The sequence below is a fragment of the Gracilinanus agilis genome, chromosome 4 (genome assembly GCF_016433145.1).
Source record: "Gracilinanus agilis isolate LMUSP501 chromosome 4, AgileGrace, whole genome shotgun sequence".
Classification (NCBI taxonomy): domain Eukaryota; kingdom Metazoa; phylum Chordata; class Mammalia; order Didelphimorphia; family Didelphidae; genus Gracilinanus; species Gracilinanus agilis.
In genome coordinates, this window is record NC_058133.1 from 321,486,644 (window position 1) to 321,505,189 (window position 18,546).

General features: G+C 36.8%; 1 protein-coding gene across 1 annotated transcript in view; it reads left to right on the forward strand.

Annotated features, from left to right (window-relative positions):
* Positions 1-18,284, forward strand: part of SH3BGRL2 (SH3 domain binding glutamate rich protein like 2) — a 90,691-nt gene extending 72,407 nt beyond the window's left edge. The window contains exons 3-4 of the mRNA XM_044676225.1: positions 6,479-6,559; positions 17,211-18,284. Of these exons, the coding sequence (XP_044532160.1) occupies positions 6,479-6,559; positions 17,211-17,222 (93 nt within the window). The 3' untranslated portion in view covers positions 17,223-18,284. The remainder of the gene's footprint in view (positions 1-6,478; positions 6,560-17,210) is intronic.
* The last annotated feature ends 262 nt before the right edge of the window (positions 18,285-18,546 follow it).

Consider the following 18,546-nt stretch of genomic DNA (forward strand, 5'->3'; position numbering starts at 1 on the left):
AGAACCCCCAACCCTTCATTTTAAAGATAATGAATCTGAGGTTCATCGGAGTTAAGTGGCTTGGCCAAAGATCCCACAGTAAGTAGCAGAGTAAAGATTCAAAATCATGTCCTTTGACTCTGATTCCAGTGCTCTTTCCCCAATGCAGTGCTGCATCCATGTACATAAATTATTTGTAATCCAAGGTAGAATGCACATCCTGTGTAAGAGCTATGGAATGCCATCACCAGAAGGATTGGAAATAGGAGAGATCACTTTCCCACGACAGGATGATGAGGAGAGGACAAAGAAGGATTATGGAATTTAAAGCATACCTTGACATGAGTATAGGAATTGGATATATCTAACTGGCAAGGATCAGCATTCCAGGTGGGGAGCAGCATGAGCAAAGGATCAGGGCAGGAAAGCTTGGAATGCCAAGGAATGTTCAGGGATTGTGAAAGAGCTTGGTTTGCCTTTAGCAAAAGGTGTGTGCAAAGAAGTTAGTAGGAGATAAAGATGAAAAGAGAGATTGAGTTTTAATCCTTTAATGCTAGGCAAAGAAGTTTGGATTTCATTTATTAGGTAATGGAGAAAGAGACTTGGAGTTCTTTGAGTCAGGGGTGGAGGCTGTAGAAACTGTTTTTGAATCTAGGTTTCCTTTTCTCATCCAGGCTGTAAGGAGAGCCGCCAGCCACCAGCTTAGCCTCATTGCTGGATTTGCACAGAAACTTTAACCTTCTACTTTTTTCTGACTGAGGCTAGTTCACCCCTCCTTAGAAAGCTTGATAGCCTCCTGGCCAAAGGGGTTTGCTATACTGATGCCAGACTCAGCGTGGGCCCCTCTACCCCACAGCTGGCTATAGCCTATCATGAGCCCAGAGCTCAAGTCATTGATTAGCCTCCATCTCCCCCAGTAACAGGAACTGGAGTCAGGCCACCACACCTGGCTCAGAAATGGTTTTATTAATGATATTTTCCGTCTTTAGATTTTTGTTACGGATTCATGTAATAATGAGCTTAAATCATAAGCTTATTTATAACACAAGTCATTTGAATAGAGTATTTTTGAGTTGTCTGAGGGCTGCAGACCTATCTGGGTATGACATTTTATTAACTTGTCCCTGTAGTTCAGGTGCAATAGTTTGGAGAAAACAGAGACAGCCATGACTGGGGCCTCCAAACAGCTGGCCTCTGACAAGCTGCAGCCCGCAGATAAGCTGGTTTGCCCAGCAGAGTCACTGCTGTCACACAGTTCAAACATTTATGAATAAAATGCACTAGGAATTTCCAAGAAATAAGGCTCTACCAAAAAATAAAATTATTGCCTTTCTTTAAAACTCCTGGATAGAATTCAGTTTGTAGCTTTAGAGCCAGGGACTTGGTAATGTGTTCATCAAGTGCAAGTAATCCCTGGCATTCAAATCACACCACCATCACCCGGTGCCAATAGCAGTACTAGCAATAAAATGTTTGTTTTCTGAGAAATCTCAAATGAAAGCAAGATTTTTTTTGTTTTAAATACACAAACACACTCAAATAAGCCTTGTTTTCTGTTCCAGCTAGCCTTTTTTTTTTAAATTATTTTTTAATCCTTACCTTTTACTTTAGCATTAGTTCTAAGACAGAAAAGCTAGGCAATTAGGGTTAGCTAAGAATAGGCAATTGAGATTAAGTGACTTGTCCAGGGTCTCATAGCTAGGAAGTATCTGAGATCAAATTTGAAAACAAGTCCTCTCTACTCCAGGACTGGTGCTCCATATACTGTGCTACCCACCTGCCATTGATGTTAATAATCTGTCTTTACTCTTTCTCCTTCATGAGAGGTAGTACAGCATAGCGGATAATCATCCTTGGAATCAGGAAGACCTACATCCAAGCCCTTCCTCTAATACCTGTGTGATACTCTAATGCCTGTGTACCCCAGGGCAATGATTTAATCTCAGTGCTTGGAGCAAGTCACTAAGACTAAAAATTGTGGAGAAGACCTCAACACTGGGTGTTCCTTAAAGCAAGGAAATCTCAAGTCTGAAATTTCTGCATTAGGAAAAGCTGAACAGGCAGGCAAAATATCTTTTCTAATTCTGTGTATGGTTATCCTTCTTGTGTCTGCACTCTTATTATTATTGGGGGTCTTCTTCTTGTACTTCTGAGCTCGTAAGAGACAATACCCTGCACTGAAGTTGGGAGTTGGTAGCTGAGCCAAGTAACAACTAATTGTAGTCATGTTGTAATCTCAACCTCTTCTTCCAGCTTCATTGGACACTGCTCGCTTCCACAGGCTGTGATCCAGCCAGACTGGCTTTCTCTCTCTTCTCCGTTCATGTCATTTCATCTCCCATCTCTCTGTGCCTCTGTCCTAATTGTGCCTCCATGCCTGGATTGCACTTCCTCCTTACCCTCACTTAGGAGACCTTCTTTTAAGATGTAGCTCAAGAACCATCATCTTTATGAAATTTGCCAATTCCCCCTACTGCTAGTGCCCTTCCTCCCAAACTGACTTACTCTTTTGTATGTATTTGTATTTATTAATTTTGTGCTGAATACATTTTTTTATCTGTATTTGTCGCTACCATTGGAGCATAAACACTTTGCAAATAAGACTTATTTCTTTTTACATGTATTCCAGGCACCTAACAGTGCCTGGTACTTAATAGGCACTTTTTGTTGATTGCTCCCCCTTTGAGATATGATGTTTGTGCCCCTCTCTGAATAGTTCAGTTGGTTAAATATACTATAAAAGAAGATTTGACAGCATAATGTCAAATGTATCTGAATACTTTATGGTAAAAAAAAGACCTGGAAAATTCTTTTTTTTTGTTTTCTTGTTTTTTAATTCTAAACCTATGCCACAGAAAAAAAAGACATATAATACAAAAAGCAGAATCTGTTTGATTTTTCTAAAAGTATATAATAAATTACTTTCAAATCTGTTCTGCTTGCCTGTGCTTCCTTCGAAATTTAACTTCTGTTCCTTTCTATGCTAATTCTTTCCTTTCCCCCTTATAATTAAGAACCAAGTGATAGAAAAAGAAAAAGAAACTTGCAATAAATAGGCATAGTCAATAAAAATCTACAGAGTGACCATATCCAAATGGCTCTTTGTGTTCCTTGTGTCTGTCACCTTTCTGTTAAGAGGTAACAGACTTATAGGTCCCTCTGGAGATAAGTTGGTCCTTTGAAGATAAGATTGGTGATTGCTTTGATCAGAGTTTAAAACCGATTTCTTTACAATTTTGTAAGAATGTTTCTAGTTCTGTTCAGTTCATTCTGCAGCAATTCATATTACCCAGGATTCTCTGCCATCTTCTCTTTCATAATTTCTTATAACAATATTATTCAATTATATTCACATACCACAGTTTGTTTAGCCATATCCCAGAGGTAATTTTGAAGTACCACCTTAGATTCTAGTTCTTTTTCTACACTACTACCATGCCTCTTCGATCTCCCTAGAAGTTTCCTTTATAATAATTTTTGGTTACAGAAATAACAGTTCTCTTCTATAAAGTCTCTCCTGAGCCTCCTTGTGGTGTGAGGTGAACCTGGACTCTTATTGGCTATGTTAGCCAAGTGTAAGGTTGGGAAGCTCCTTCCAGGCAAGAGAGTCTTTAAGGACAGACTTGGGAACCAATTGTCCTTTTTTTATCCAGGAACTAGCCTAGCTAAGTTTGAAGAGGCTCATCCCAGGGTGGCCAAGGAATGATGAATTCTTCAATCACAGTAATCTACAAGGAATTTCTTCAAAGGCTGAGAGGGACTATGAGTTGTACCAGTGGAGGAAATGCTTTGGCTGATACAATCATGGGCCCTGAAGTATGGAAATACAGATATACTTTATGCATATGAGATAGTGGAAGCTAATGACTCCATGAGACATCAAGAATTGATAAAACAAAATCAAAAGAATGAAAAAATAGAAGAAAATGTGAAATATCTCAGCAGAAAAACAACTAACCTGGAAAATAGATGGAGGAAAGATTACTTAAGAATTATTGGACTATCTGGAAACCATGATTTAAAAAAGAGCCTCGATATCATATGTCAAGAAATTTTCAAGGAGAACTTCCCTGATATTCTAAATGAATGAGGCATCAAAGAAACCCAGTGAAGCAATAACATAAAATGCTATATTAGGCATTTCAAAACTTATAATTTTGAATGTGTGATCCCTCTTTTAAATATTTTTCCTCTTTAATACTTGCATTGACAACATAGTCTTCTCAATCACCAATCTGTATGATATGACAATAAATAGAACTTTTAAGATCTCTGTTAGAACTTGGGCAATTCCTAAAGAAATGGTAATATTTTATGTTGTTTTGTGAGCCAAAGTGGCAATAATCCTTGAAGATGCCTTTCCTGATTCTATAGGACATTTCATTTTGAAGCTTTGTTTATCACTGTTACAGATCACTGCTCCATCATGCCTTCTCATCCTGTATAAATTCTCCTGTGATTTGTTCACAGAAAAACCACCATAAATTCTAGAAGCCCCCTAGGTCTTTTTAAGGTGGGGAAAAGCTACTTTGTATTAACACACAAACTGAAAAGATTAAAGTTGAGTAGTTTAAACCCAGGCTAGAAATTTTAAAAAAATTTAATGAATGCATTAAGTGATGATGAAGATGATGATAATAATAACAATAAACCAAGCAATCAGTAATTATTTCTTAATCTCCTACTATGTGTCATGCACTATGCTAGGTGCTGGGAATGTTGAGACAAAACTAAAGTAGCCTCTACCTTCAAGAAATTTACTTTATAATGGAAGAGATAATGTTTGTAAAAAGGTACAAACAAGATTCATACAGAGTAGATGGAAAGATAATCTTAGAGGGCAAGGGAGTAAATATTGATATTGCTTTAATGTTCACAGAATTTTTGTGTGTGTGTGTTGATTCATTTATCCCAAGTTCATTGGTGGTTCTTCCTGTAAATTAGAGGTAGTGGGGTATACTTAAGAGTCCTAGACTTAGCAGGGTAGGTAGGATCTAAATGAAATCAGCCTCCAGAAACCAGACTCTGATACTTACTAACTTTGTGACTTTGTGCAGATCATTTCTATCCAAGCCTCAGTTTTCTTAATTTGTAAAATGAAAAAATTGTACTGGATGATTTCTGAGTGACCTTTTAGCATTAGATTTAAGTTTTGTGGTCCTCTGAATCCAGCAAAAGAAATGGTTCTTTAAAAAATGATGACCTTTTGAAGAATATAACTTTGATTTTCCTGGTTAGCAAACAGCTCACATTTTTATAGCATTTTAATTAGTACAAAATGTTTTCCTCATTAACAATCCTATGAGGTAGGTAATATATGGACATATATGATTACTGCTTTACCAAAGAAGGAAATGAAGTCTCAGACTGTTAGAATCCAAATCCTTTTTAGACTGATTCTCAGAAAGAGTAGAAAGTGAGTGAAATTAAATGAATGAAAAATAATTTAGTGTGCCAACCACTAGAAGTATCAATATTAAAGCTAAGACAGTCCCTGCACAATTGTAATCCCTTCAATTCCTCAAGAAGCAGTAAATAGCACATACAGGAGAGTGGTTCCCAAGGAAGAGTGTTTTGATTTGGGAAACCACAAGAATTGTAAATGAGCTATAGAGGAACTGGTCAACTTATCCTTTCTAGTATAGATGGCAATGTTGATTTAATTGTAGTTCTCGGAGAAAGAGTTGGAAAGTAGGCTTCAGGGTAATATGTCAAGAAAATGTGCAAGGTGGAATGTGAAACAGAACTGGGGCATTCTATATCTAATAAACCATAGGCATTTGCACTCATACACTCACCAATCATGACAGCATGAGCCTCAGGGCCAATGTTCCAAAAGCTTGAATGGATTAAGTCACTCAGGGCACAGTCTGAGGCCCTGCTGACTGAAAGGTGATGTTTGCCCTGTTGCATCTGGAGTAGAATGTCAGAAGAAAGTACATAAACCACCCCAGGGAAATCTGCAGAGCTTTAGCACTGAGAAGAGGACAAGGGGTAGTTCTTAACTATGAACTTGCCTATGAACTTGTTTTTTTTCTTTAATTAATAATTATATTTAAATGTAATTGATTTCTCTTGTCATTTTATTATTTTATGCATTTATAGATTAGATTGTATTCTTCAGTATTTATAGTTAAAAAATTTTGATACAATTAAATCTTAGATTGGTAGGTAGGGGAAAATGGGTGAATTATTGTGGCCATTCTCTAATTTGAGTGAATATAGATTTTTATTTGCCATGAGAAGAGAGGAGAAGATTGAAAAGCAACTTTTCCAATGGATCCTAGATGGTTCCAAGTATCTTTATAGGAAGAGAAAAGTTTAGGTTCAGGTAGAATAAAAGCATCAAATATTTGTGGCTTTCCTTAGAACTGGATATAGATATATTATATTTTGTTTTTATTTGTATTGACCTTAAAGGATCATGTGTCTATTAAAGCATCAAAGATAACTGTTTGATTTTGTTTCTTTTCTTCTTTCCTTATCTTATTTTTTTTAGGATTATGACAGCTTTTTTGAATCAAAGGAAAGCAACACAGTCTTTTCATTCTTAGGCCTCAAAGCAAGATTGCCATCAAAGGTAAATAAATATCTTCCTAATCTCTTTTTAGAATTTATTCCTAAAGTCAAAGCTAAGGGGGCAAAAACGCATTGATCCTATACTATATTTCATTTTCCCTTTTCTCTCTTAATTAGCTGATAAAATATATACTTAGAAAAGATTGTGGAATTGCAGACATGGATAAGCACTAAGGAAGAATCTTGTGAGACATTCCTGTCAACATTATATCTGATGTTGGTCATCTTGATGGAAGACCTTTGGTAAAAGGAAAAAAAAAAAAGCCTTCTCTCTAGAGAGCTGCCTATTCCATTTTTGATTAGTTCTGTTAGAAAATTGTGTTTTCCCCCCTCCTATTGAACCTAAATCTGCCTCCCTATAACTTCTAGCCAGTGTTATTTTATTCTCCCCTCCAGGACAAAGTAGAACATGACTCATTCTTGTTCTGCCTTCAAATACTTATTCATTAATGTTATACCTTTGATGGTCATGGGAGCACACACCTGTAATCCTTTCTACTAGAGAGGATGAGGATTATGGATCACTTGAGCTCAGACATCCTGCACTTCTCTAGGGCTAAAATTGATTAGCTATCCAATATGATGAACTCTAGGAGTGAAGGGAGGGAAGCACTTATCCTGATCAGAAACAAAGTAGGTAAATGCTTTTGGTCTGCTTAGCATGAGGCTGCTGCTCTTCTAGCTCAGAAAGATGGGGAAATCTGGTCTTAACAAAAATAACAACAAACCATATCCTCTACCATTCAACCAAAAACTCTCCTTAACTTTTATAATCTGAGTTCCTGTTCATTTTTCAGGTTCAGGAAGTAGAAACCTATATCAGCCTATAAGCTTTTTGAAGGAAAGGACTGAGTCTTATTTCCCCTTATATCTCTAGTGCCTGGCACCTAAGTGTTTCTTAAGTTGGAAATTGAGTGATTTGATTTTTTTTTAATGCCTTCTAATATCTGAACAGTGTCCGACTACAGAAGAAGGAAATGACTTGTGATTGGGTATGATCAGCATTGACATGATGTTGTCAGTCTTAATTTATTCAGGGTGATGGTAGTCACTTGATGTTAGTATTGTCTCCTTTAGAAGTTTTTGTGCAGAATATGAAAGCTCTAGTCCTGGTTCTCCTTTTTGTTTTCCTAGATTCACAAATGATTGGCATTGTGGCAGTCTGCCCATACACTTGGGACCACTTACAAATTAAACTTTTTAATATTTGGAATTTGGCAGGCATGAGTCCCAAATTGGAAAGTCTGATTTCATTGATTCCAGAACTAAAAGACATTTATATTCTAGTGTTTGTTTGAGAGCACTGGGTCCAGAGCCAAAAGCACATGGGCTTGAGTCCTGTTTCTATTATTTACTGCTTGTAAGAGAGTCAGAATGGTTTGATGGATAGACTATTGGGAGCAGAGTCAAGAAAACCTGGGTTCAAATTTGAACTGGAACTGATGTTTATTTTAGTACCATGAACAAATCACTTGATTTCTATGATTCTAAATTTTCTCATCTGTAAAACAGGGATAGCAACACTTATACTACCTTCCTTAGAGAATTGTAGTGGAGTTCAAATGAGATAAAGTTAGTGTAATATAGTACTTTACCAACTTAAAGTTGCTATATCAAATGTTGGTCATCATCATCATTACTTACATGACTCTGGATAAATTTTTAAATCTCTGTAGACCTTAATTTCCTTATTTATAAAATGAAGTGTTTGGGCTAGATGACCTTTAATGCCTTTTCTATCTCCAAATCCTAAGATCCCTTGGTTTAGTGTTAGTGGATTCTGGTTACATTACAGTCAAGCGGCAAATACCTGGAGAAGAAACTGTTTCTGGCTTAAGGAATGTTCTTACGTTGGTTTTGTCTATCCTTAAAAGAGAGTAATCAGCAGACTTTACATTATCTTTCTTTTTTCTAATGTTTAGGTAACAGTAGTCTTGTTATTGTAGCAGGAGAGTAGGATAATGAGGGAAATCATTCAATTTTTTTAGTCTATCCTCTTTTGAGTGTTTCTCAAAAGAACACTGGGAGAAGTACCTAGTTTGTATTTTGCATCTTCCCATCTGTTGTATCAACCTTCCACTCTCCAAAAACTGACTAGATCCACTAATAAAAGTAACAAACCTGAGCAATTTTTAACATCATCTTATATTTTCATTGCTCATGTTTCAGATATTATAATAGGAAGTAAAATAACGAGAGGGAGAGGAAGATGGATTTGGAGAAATCTGAATATATTTTCATTTTGAGCCTTGATTTCAAGGTTTCTAATTTTATCCAATGGATAGAAATAAAAGTACACTATTTAGAAAGTTTGTGTTGGGGAGAAATGGGTTCTTCAAAAGTTCTAGGATTTCAATCTTTTCTTCAATACTTGTGAGAGAAAGGAAAGATTTTATCAACATTAAGTTGGCTGGGCATAGTGGCCATGCTTTTAGTCACTGCTGCTGAGGAAGCCGAGTCTATGACTTTAGTTTGGAAGTGTTGAGCGTAGTAGGACTAAAGCTAATCAGGTGTCTGCATTAAAACAGCCCCAATATGGTGAGCTCCTAGAGAGTGAAGGGTGACCAGGCTGGCTAAGGAGAAATGAACTGACCAAGGTGAGAATAATGGAGGAAATTAAAGCTCCTATGCCAGTCAGCAGCGGGACTGGACTAGTGCCCTTCCAGCCTGGATGAGGTAGGGAGACTTGGTCTCAAAAAACAAAAACAAAGAACATAAGTTATAAATAGGCCCCATCAGTATACTTCTGTTGTAAAGTGGTGCTTTGTTTTTTCATCATTTGAGCCTCCAGATGGTTGTGGGTGTTTTCCCTGCACATGTGTTAAGGAAAAACAAAACCCACACACGCACATTTTAAAAGCTCTTGGAAGTGTTCTTAATATAGAACAATTGCATACTTGTTAAAATAAAATTCTTATATCTATATAAAATTTCTCACAAAAGGATCATAAGAATGCAAATTTATCTGCAAAGAACTAAAAATGTGTCTTGTGGAATCATAAGAGCTGGAAGGAACATGAGAGGTTATCTGATGTACCCTGTATTTGACCAAAATATTTTTTCTACCACATTTACCAATAAGTGTTCATTTAATCCATTCTTCAAAACCTCAGATAAAGAATAGCAAGTACTCTCAAAGAGTACTTGAAGGGGAATAATGTATTTTTAAAAACCCTCAAAAGTTAGGTTGACATTAAATTGGGGCTTTAAATTCCAAACAAGAAAGTTTAAATTGGATTGCAAAGGTCATGGGAGCCATTGAAGTTTATTGAACAGGAGAGTGACATGGTCGAACCTGTGCATTAAAGAGAGTCACTTTGGTAACTATGTAGTACAGATTGGATAAGGAAAAAGATTTGAGTCAGGGAAGGCAACTAAGAGACCTTTGATACACTTCTGGTAAGAGATGATATGGGCTTGAATCAGGGTGATGGCGATTTGAGTAGAGAGAAGGATACAAGAAATGCTGAGGAAGAATCAACAAGATATGGCAACTGATTGGATATGTAAGGAGAGTGAAGAGTCAAGAACGAGTCCAAGGATATGAACCTGGGTTACTGGAAAGGTGGTTGTGTCTTAGAAGAAACACAAGGTAGTTCAGAACAAGAGTGAGTTGGGGCAGCTGGGTAGCTCAGTGGATTGAGAGTCAGGCCTAGAAACCGGAGGTCCTGGGTTCAAAGCCAGCCTCAGACACTTCCCAGCTATGTGACCCTGGACAAATCACTTGACCCTCATTGCCCACCCTTACTACTCTTCCACCTATAAGCCAATACACAGAAGTTAAGGGTTTTTTTAAAAAAAAAAAGAACAAGAGTGAGTTTAGGGGGGCAAATGAGTTCTGTTTTGGATATGTTGAGTTTAAAATAACTTGCAGGACATCCAATTTGAAATGCTTTAGAGACCGTTCATGATGCAGATCTGGAGCTCAGGAGAAATCCAGGTTAGACATGTATATCCAGGAGTTAATTTGCATTTGAGATGATTATTAAGCCCATGGGCACTGATGAGAGGTCAGTGAGAGAAAGTAAATTGAGAGTGGACCTTGGAGCAAACCCACATCTGGAGACACAATACATAAGAAGATATATAGAGGAGAAGTTGATGTGTAGAAAGAAAAGCAGAGAGAACACAGCCAGGAAAATCCGGATAGGAGAATTTCCAGAAAAGGGTGGTTAATAGCATCAAATGCTTAAGAAAGGTTAAATGGGATGAAATTTGAGTAAATGCCATCTGTCTTGGCAATTTAAGGATAGTCTCAGAGAGGCCATTTCTGTTGAGTGATGAGGTCAGAAGCCAGACTGTCAAGGCTGAGAAGTAGATGAAAGGAGAGGAAGAAGTTACAAGAGAAAACAACTTTTTATGGGACTTTGGCTTCAAAAGGGAAGGGAAATAGAAGACAGTAGCTTGAGGTAATCTTAGGGGCAAGTGAGAGTTTTATTTTTATTTTCTTAATGATGAGGGAGACCTAGGCAAGTTTGTAGATTACAAGAAAGGATCCAGTAGATAAGGGAAAGTTAAAGAAGAAAAAGAGAGAGAGAATGAATTATGGAAGCCAATCAGAGCAAGTTGAATCCTTTTTTATATTTAAACATTTTTAATACTTAATGACAACTAACGCATTCCATCCCCACTTTTCTCCCACCAAATCTTTGTTTGTTTGTTTGTTTTTCCAAACTGAATAACCCTTTATCTCCTTGTTCCTTATCTCTTTGTATGGCATGAAAGCCAACCCATTTCATTTTACTGGTTACTCTTTTTTGAATGTTGAATGTTTATATCTTTCCTAAAATGTAAGAGTTCCAAGTAATTGACCTGACCAGGGCAGAATATAGAAGAATTATTACCTTCCTTGCCCTGGACACTAAAGCTTTCTTAATGCTGCCTAGGAAAACCATAGAATTTTTTTTCTTTTAACTACCATGCCACATTGCTGATCAATAATGAGCTTGCATTCCACTTTGACTGCCAGATCTTTTTCATAGAATGTTTTCTAGCTACATCTCCCCAATTTTATGACTTGCAAAATTGATATTTTGAACCTGAGTTCAAATTTTACATCTGTTCCTATTAAATTTCATCTTAAAATTAGGTTCATTGTTCTGGCTCATCAAGAACTTTTTGGACTTTTTGGACTGAACCAATAAGATGTTAACCATCTTATCTTATGATACTTTTAAGTAATCTGGTACATGAAACTGGTCTGATAATGACATGGACCATTTTTTTGAGTGAATTATTCATGGCCCTGGGGATTAATAAATATTATAGCATACTTAATTCTTACATGAAGGATATATTTTTTCAGGGGAAAATCACTTTTTCTCCCTCTATAACTTTTCATTTTTATATTGTTAAGTACTTTTCATTATAAATTTGCCTTTTGTCTCTATTTTGGAAATCATGTCATATTTGTAGTTTTTAGGCAATTTTAACAAAAAGGGGCAATATGATAACTCACTATTATAGTATTTTAGAATAAGTATATTGAACTTTTGGATACACTGAATGGAGATGGGATCAAAAAGATCGTATGAATCAATAAAATTGGCAGAATTGACTTCTCTGGAAATATTAGTATGACTCATTAATCAAGCTCATTGTAAGGTAATTAAGATGAAGCAACAGAATATTAAAATTGGAAGTGACTTTGATTTCTCTTATGTATGAACAGACATTTAGCTGCCTGAAACCCTCAAATATATTTATTTATGGATTTTTAGAATGATGCTGTTTTGGTTGCTATGAAGTTTTTTGTAGGATTCAGTAACAAACCATTAAGAAAGGAACCTCAAAATTGCAATTCAACAATCCAATTTAGTAAGCATTTATTAACTCTACTATATTCGAGGCAAAGCAGCAGCCTGCCATAGTGGTTAAAGAGCTGGCCCTGGAGCAGGGAAAACCTGGATTCAAATCCCACCTCTGATGTATACTGGTTCTGTGACCCTGGATAAGTCCCTTAACTTCTCAGTACTTTAGGTAGTTCTCTAAGACTCTAAATATTTCTTAATTAAAAAATTTTCAGTGAACAACAAAATCAGTTTACTCTGCCTCTCAACCTTATTTCCCCTTAACCCCACTATTGGAAATACAAAATAAACAAAAATCAAATTCCCTCATGAGAATTTGAGAGTCAAGTTACAAAGAAGGTGCCAACTTCCATTATTAGAGGAAGTTTCCTTATCTAGGAGTTTCTTAGCCAAATGGAAAAAATATATTTTAACTTCATTACATACTTTTAAAATCTCTATTTTTGGTGTACATTTTATAATATAGATGCTAGTACAATAGCACTTACTTATAATTCCTAAGTAAACATACATCTATTAGTGGTACATGCTTAAGAGTTGTTTTTTTTTTCCTGCTGTGGTATATGGTCCAAAAGAACTTGGAGACCTTTATACTAGCTGTTACGTTATATACACATGAAAATAAAAAAGGTAAGATGAGGAGAAAGAACAGTAGCTCCTAGAGGGACCAGGAAAGGATACCCTTAGGAAACAGCATCTAATTGAAGGAGGAGAACTCAGGATTCAGAAAGGGAGAGTAGAGGCAATCCTGGGGGATGGCCCATAACAAAGTCACAGAGGTGAGAGATGCGATGCTGATTTTTGAAGATAGCAAATAGTCTATTGTGGCTGAAGCGTGGACTGAAAGGCAGGAGAGTGATGGGAAATATGTGGAAAAGGAGGATGGGGCCAAATTGGGCAGGGTTTGAAATGCTAAGCTGATGGGTTGGTATTTGGTCCTGAAAGGGGGTAGGAAGCAACTGAAGGTCATTGAACTGATCTTGTGAAGAAAAGAATGCTGCTTCTGCCAGTCATCAGCACAGTTTGCCGCTGTATTCCAAATAGATCTGTGTGTGTTTCATCCAAGCACACTGACATATGTAGGTTGTTGTCATTCAGTCATTTCAGTTGTGTCTAATTCCTCACCGCTTGTTTGGAGTTTTCTCTCACTCAAATGTAAGCTTCTTGAGGACAAGCGCTATCTTTTGCCCTACTTTGTTCCCTTAACTTAGCACATTGCTTGACACTTGGTGTTGCTGTTTAGTAATTTTTCAGTCAGGTCCAACTCTTTGTGAACCCATTTGGGGCTTTCTTGGCAAAGATCCTGGAGTGGTTTGCCATTTCCTTTTCCAGCTCTTTTTACAGATGAGGAAACTGAAGCAAACAGAATTAAGTGCCTTGCCCAAAGTCAGACATCTAGTATGTGTCTGGAGGCAGAGTTGAACTCAAGGAGATGAGTCTTCTTGACTTCACTCTATCCACTGAGCAACCTAGCTTCCCTTCCCTCATCTGTAGAGTTGAGTAAATAACAGTTACATTATATATCAAACAGGATTTTCTTTGGAAAATGCTTTGTTAATCTTAAGGCACTTTACAAATGGAAGCTGCTATGACTACTAACTTGGGATCAATCCTGTCTGATTTGGTGCATTGCTCTAGAAAGATCACTGGCTTAGAATTCAGAGGACCTAGGTTCAAATCCCAATTTTGATGTTTATTGCCTTGGGCAAATCACTTGATCTCTGAAAACCTTAGTTTCCTCATTTGTAAAATTGAAGATGACCCCACAGATCCCTTCTAGGTCTAACTTGATAATTGAAAGTCATTTAATTTCTCTGGGTCTCAATTTTGTCAAGTATAAATGAGGGAATTGACCAGACAGCCTCTGATATCCCTTCTAACTTGCATACTGTGTTCCATTTTTAACCATTTTGACCATTCTTGTATCTCAAAATAGAGATGGCCAGTGGTTAGAGTAGCAGGCTGACAATAGAACTTCTCTCTAGGGCAGAGTTATCAGTACCTCCAAATACAGGGATCTTTTCTGTAATAGAAACCCACTTATTTAAAACTTTCATAAAATAAGATAAAAATTCACTTTGCAGAAGAGTATCTGCCCAAACTTAACTGACTTTGGGAGTCTCATGCCACCTGCTTTCTTGTCCCTGCTGCTACTGCCAGCTGGAGAGTTTAGCTTTACTCTTTTTTTTTTTCCTTCTTTGATTAACTTAATCAGCTGCTGATTCCTAACAATGATGGCACCTTACCAGGAGCATTGTCTTAGCTCGTGCATATGCCATATATGAGAGGCACAAAACATTCCAACCTCAAACCATCCATGCCCATGTTAGGCCTGAGATAAATATTGACTGAATTGAATAATGAGACCATCAGCCAGTAACACCAAATAAATCAAACAAACCAAACATGCAGTTGGGGCAGATTTTTGGTTGGGCACAATATATTGGAATATACAGTTCATTATCAGACATTAGTTTCCTCTATCAGGCGCCTAGGCGCCAATCAGAAGCAAAAATTAGACTTGAGCTTTCTGTGCTCTCTCTTAGGATGTGGAAAACAGTCATTAGAGAGAATACTAAAAATATCTTAAAGTATTTGAGGGCTATCAAGGAAAAAGTAAGACTTGTTCTGCTTGGCTACAGAAGGTAGAAGAAAGAGCAGTGAATGAAAGCTGTAGAAGAAAGATTTTCACTTGACATAAGGAAAATCTTCTTAACAATCTACTGTCCCCTAGGAAAATGTGCCCCTTCCCAGGTTTCTTCAGACATAAACTGGTTAAGTATTTATTAGAAATTTTGTAGAGAGAATTCTTGCTTCAAACAAAGGTGGGACAGGATGATTGCAGAAAGGTCCCTTCAACCTTGAGATTCTATGATTCTGTAATCCAAGAGTATTATCAAATCAATGAAGTGCTTGCCCTGTTATAGGCCGTGTGCTAAGTCTTTGGAATATAAAAGGGAAAAAAAAAAAGGAAGGAAGGAAGGAAGGAAGGAAGGAATGAAGGAAAAAAAGATCCTACTTTCAAGGACCTTACCTTTTAACCAGGGGAGACAGAGGATGAAGAATAGTGGATATAAATCCTTTCTCAAAATGGAGGTCCCAGAAGAAACTCACTAATCAAAATGGAGTGGGCCACTGGATTGAGAGAAAATGTCTTGGGGTGTGGTGGCTGTAATTGTAACAAAACATAAGAGACCTTTAAATTCAAATAATGAGAAAAGTACAAAGCAAAAAAATAAAACCTCTATTTACTGGGATATAAAATTAGACTTAGTAAGTGATTTCACGTTGGATGATAGTAGGAAGAATGAGTGATTAGTCACACCACTTGTTAAGGCATACATCAAGTCTGCCAGTTTTTGGTGCTAAACTTTGGGAAGTTTTTCCTATTTGGTGAGAATAGTTGATAATATTTTTAGTATTATTGATACATCATAGAAAACAACTTTTTTTCTTTAGTTTGTTTTCAAAAATCTTGTTTGTTGGCATATTCCCATAGATTTTTATTATATCCAGGTAACAAAATTTTTTCAGTGGAACATTATCTTTTAATTCTTCATGAAAGCCAAAGGGAAAAGAGAATTAGTGGGAATTCATTTTGCAGAAGTACTGAAATGTATTTATTCCATTAAGCTAAGATATTTGTCAAGTGGTTCTAAAAGTATCTCCCTTCATAGCAGACTGTGTAACCCTGTCAGCAGGTGTTAAAGTCACAAAAGGTACCTAATTTTCGCTTTCTGGGTCTCCAAGAAGAATAGAAAAATCTTCACACCTCTGATGAAAGACAAATGAAAAGAAAAAAAAACCAACCAAACCCTAAATACTATTTATTTAAAAACAGTGGACCCAGGCATTCAGATTTAGTAAGGAAGAAGTTCCAAAAGCAAAGCACTTCCTTCTCCCAAAATTGCCCCATTATAAAATCCTGCTTGAGCTTTGGATACCATTAACCAGAATACATGGATTAACAGATGGTTTATTAAGTAAGGTACTATCGGAGGTCCTGTATTGTCTGAGGCTCTAGAGATACATCAACATCCATGAAGAAAAAAGTCTCTGGAAAGAAATTGTATTATGCAACATGGGGGATGGCACATTTTATGGGGGCAAACATTTGTCTGTTATTCCCAATAGAATACATAAGCTCTTTGAGAGAATGGATTGAATTGATTTTGTCTTTATATTTCTGGCACCTAAATTCTTAGAACATTTTTTTACTTTGGGGCTGGCCCTGTGATTTCATTCCTTTCATGTGGAAATCTCCCTGGTTTAGAAACTCCTCTATTGAAGTAGATCACCATCTCATCAATAAGTTGGAGCCTTTGTTGCCTGAGGTACTGAGAGGTTAAGACACTTGCCCGAGGTCACACTACTAGTTTATATCAGAATTCCTGCTAAGGCTGGCCCTCTTGGCACTATGGTTGTTCACCTACTAATAGGAAACATGAACTGGGATTGGGCCATTTGGAGAAAGGTTAATTGCATCTAACTGAGTTTAATAAATTAAGTTTATTTAATTGAATTGATTTGCTATTATGGTTCTGATTTGTTTTTCTTTTCTTTACCTTCTGGTTACAAAACTCAGGTTTTACTTCATGAATTAGGTCAGAGACTGTTTCATTTTTGTCTCTATAATTACATTGCCTGGTACACAGTAAATACTTAATAAGTGTTTATTGATTGAGTTATCATCTTTTCACTAAGGCAACATCTGCCATGAAAAGTTACTGCTGATGTCACAGAGAAGAAATGGCGGGCTGGAGATGGGAAAGCATCGTTTTGCTTTTCAATAGAATATGACAATTCCTGCTGTTATGGTGTTTCCTTTCTTTTCTCATGTAGGCAGAGCCCTAGGAGGAGGAAGAGAACAAAGAGGGCAGAAGCACATTTGGAAGAGCAAGGATGGTGTTCAGCAAACAGCCGCGTACCTAATGGATCACTGTGATAAAAGCCGCGTGCATCATCAGCACTTTGCTTGCTACTGAAGAAATGCTTTCCAAAGATGTGGGACCACTGGGCATTTCAAAAACCTATAAATCAAATTGGCCATATAGTGGATTGTTCCTTATTTTCCGATTTACCTACATTTCACGCACTGTCTTCGGGGAGTCATTTCCTGGATACTGGTAGTCTTCCTTCATAGTTTCAAAGATAAGTGGATGGCGGCCACCAGATGATAAGTGTAGCATCCCTACTCTACTGCAGTGGATACCCACGTTAGTCAGACTTGCTTTCCTTTAAGCTAATGCTGCCCAGATCATGTTCTTGAAATTCGTTTATTAGAACATTTGTATCTCTTGAGCCAGGCGGGGGAGGAAAATGATGCTTTGGTATAAGGGTGATGAAGAAAAATGGCTCATAACTAGGAATGGTGATACTTCTGTTATTTGTAAATACCACATACATATAACCTTTGATGTTACAGCCTGCTTACTGTAATAGGAACTCTTCATACTTATAAAAATGATTCTAAGTTCATTGTCACAGTAAAATGTACAAATGATTGAGGGAAATTTTGCTAGAGCGTTGAAAACTTGATATTTTGGAAAGTGTCAGATTTTTTTTTTCTCCTCTTTAAAGAACTTTTCCACTTTGTCATAAGATGCTTGACAGATAGATATGTTTTAAATTGTGAAGACCATGCATTAACCTAATCAGAAGTTTATAGGGAAATTGTTTGGCTTACCTGAAGGTTTTGTGATTTAGAAATGTATTGCATATATGTGTGTGTATATGTTTACATACATGCATATGTGTTATTGACACACACACATATATATATTTTTAGTGTACCCTTCCCCAATAGCTACTTACTGTTTCTGGTAAAGGGATTATATTTTTTGAAAAGGGAGCTCTCAGTTAGATATATTTTGTGTACCCATTGATGAGTCATATTAAATGATACTGATACCTCCACATAAGCGAATATTTCTTTATGTAACCTTTCCTCACTTTGCTTCTCTTGGGCTCCACCTTAGTCTTAACCCATTTTAAGCTGAAAATATTTGAACTTAATGCAGATAAAAACTTTTCCTATTAATCCTGACCTCAAGGATAAGTTTGCAGACTATGCATTTTTAAGAAAACTGCTTTATGGCATGTAAGATCCTTTTACTCCCACTTGGAGCAGCTGTTTATAAACTTTTTTTGGTGATCATCTCATTTAGGCAGGTATGCT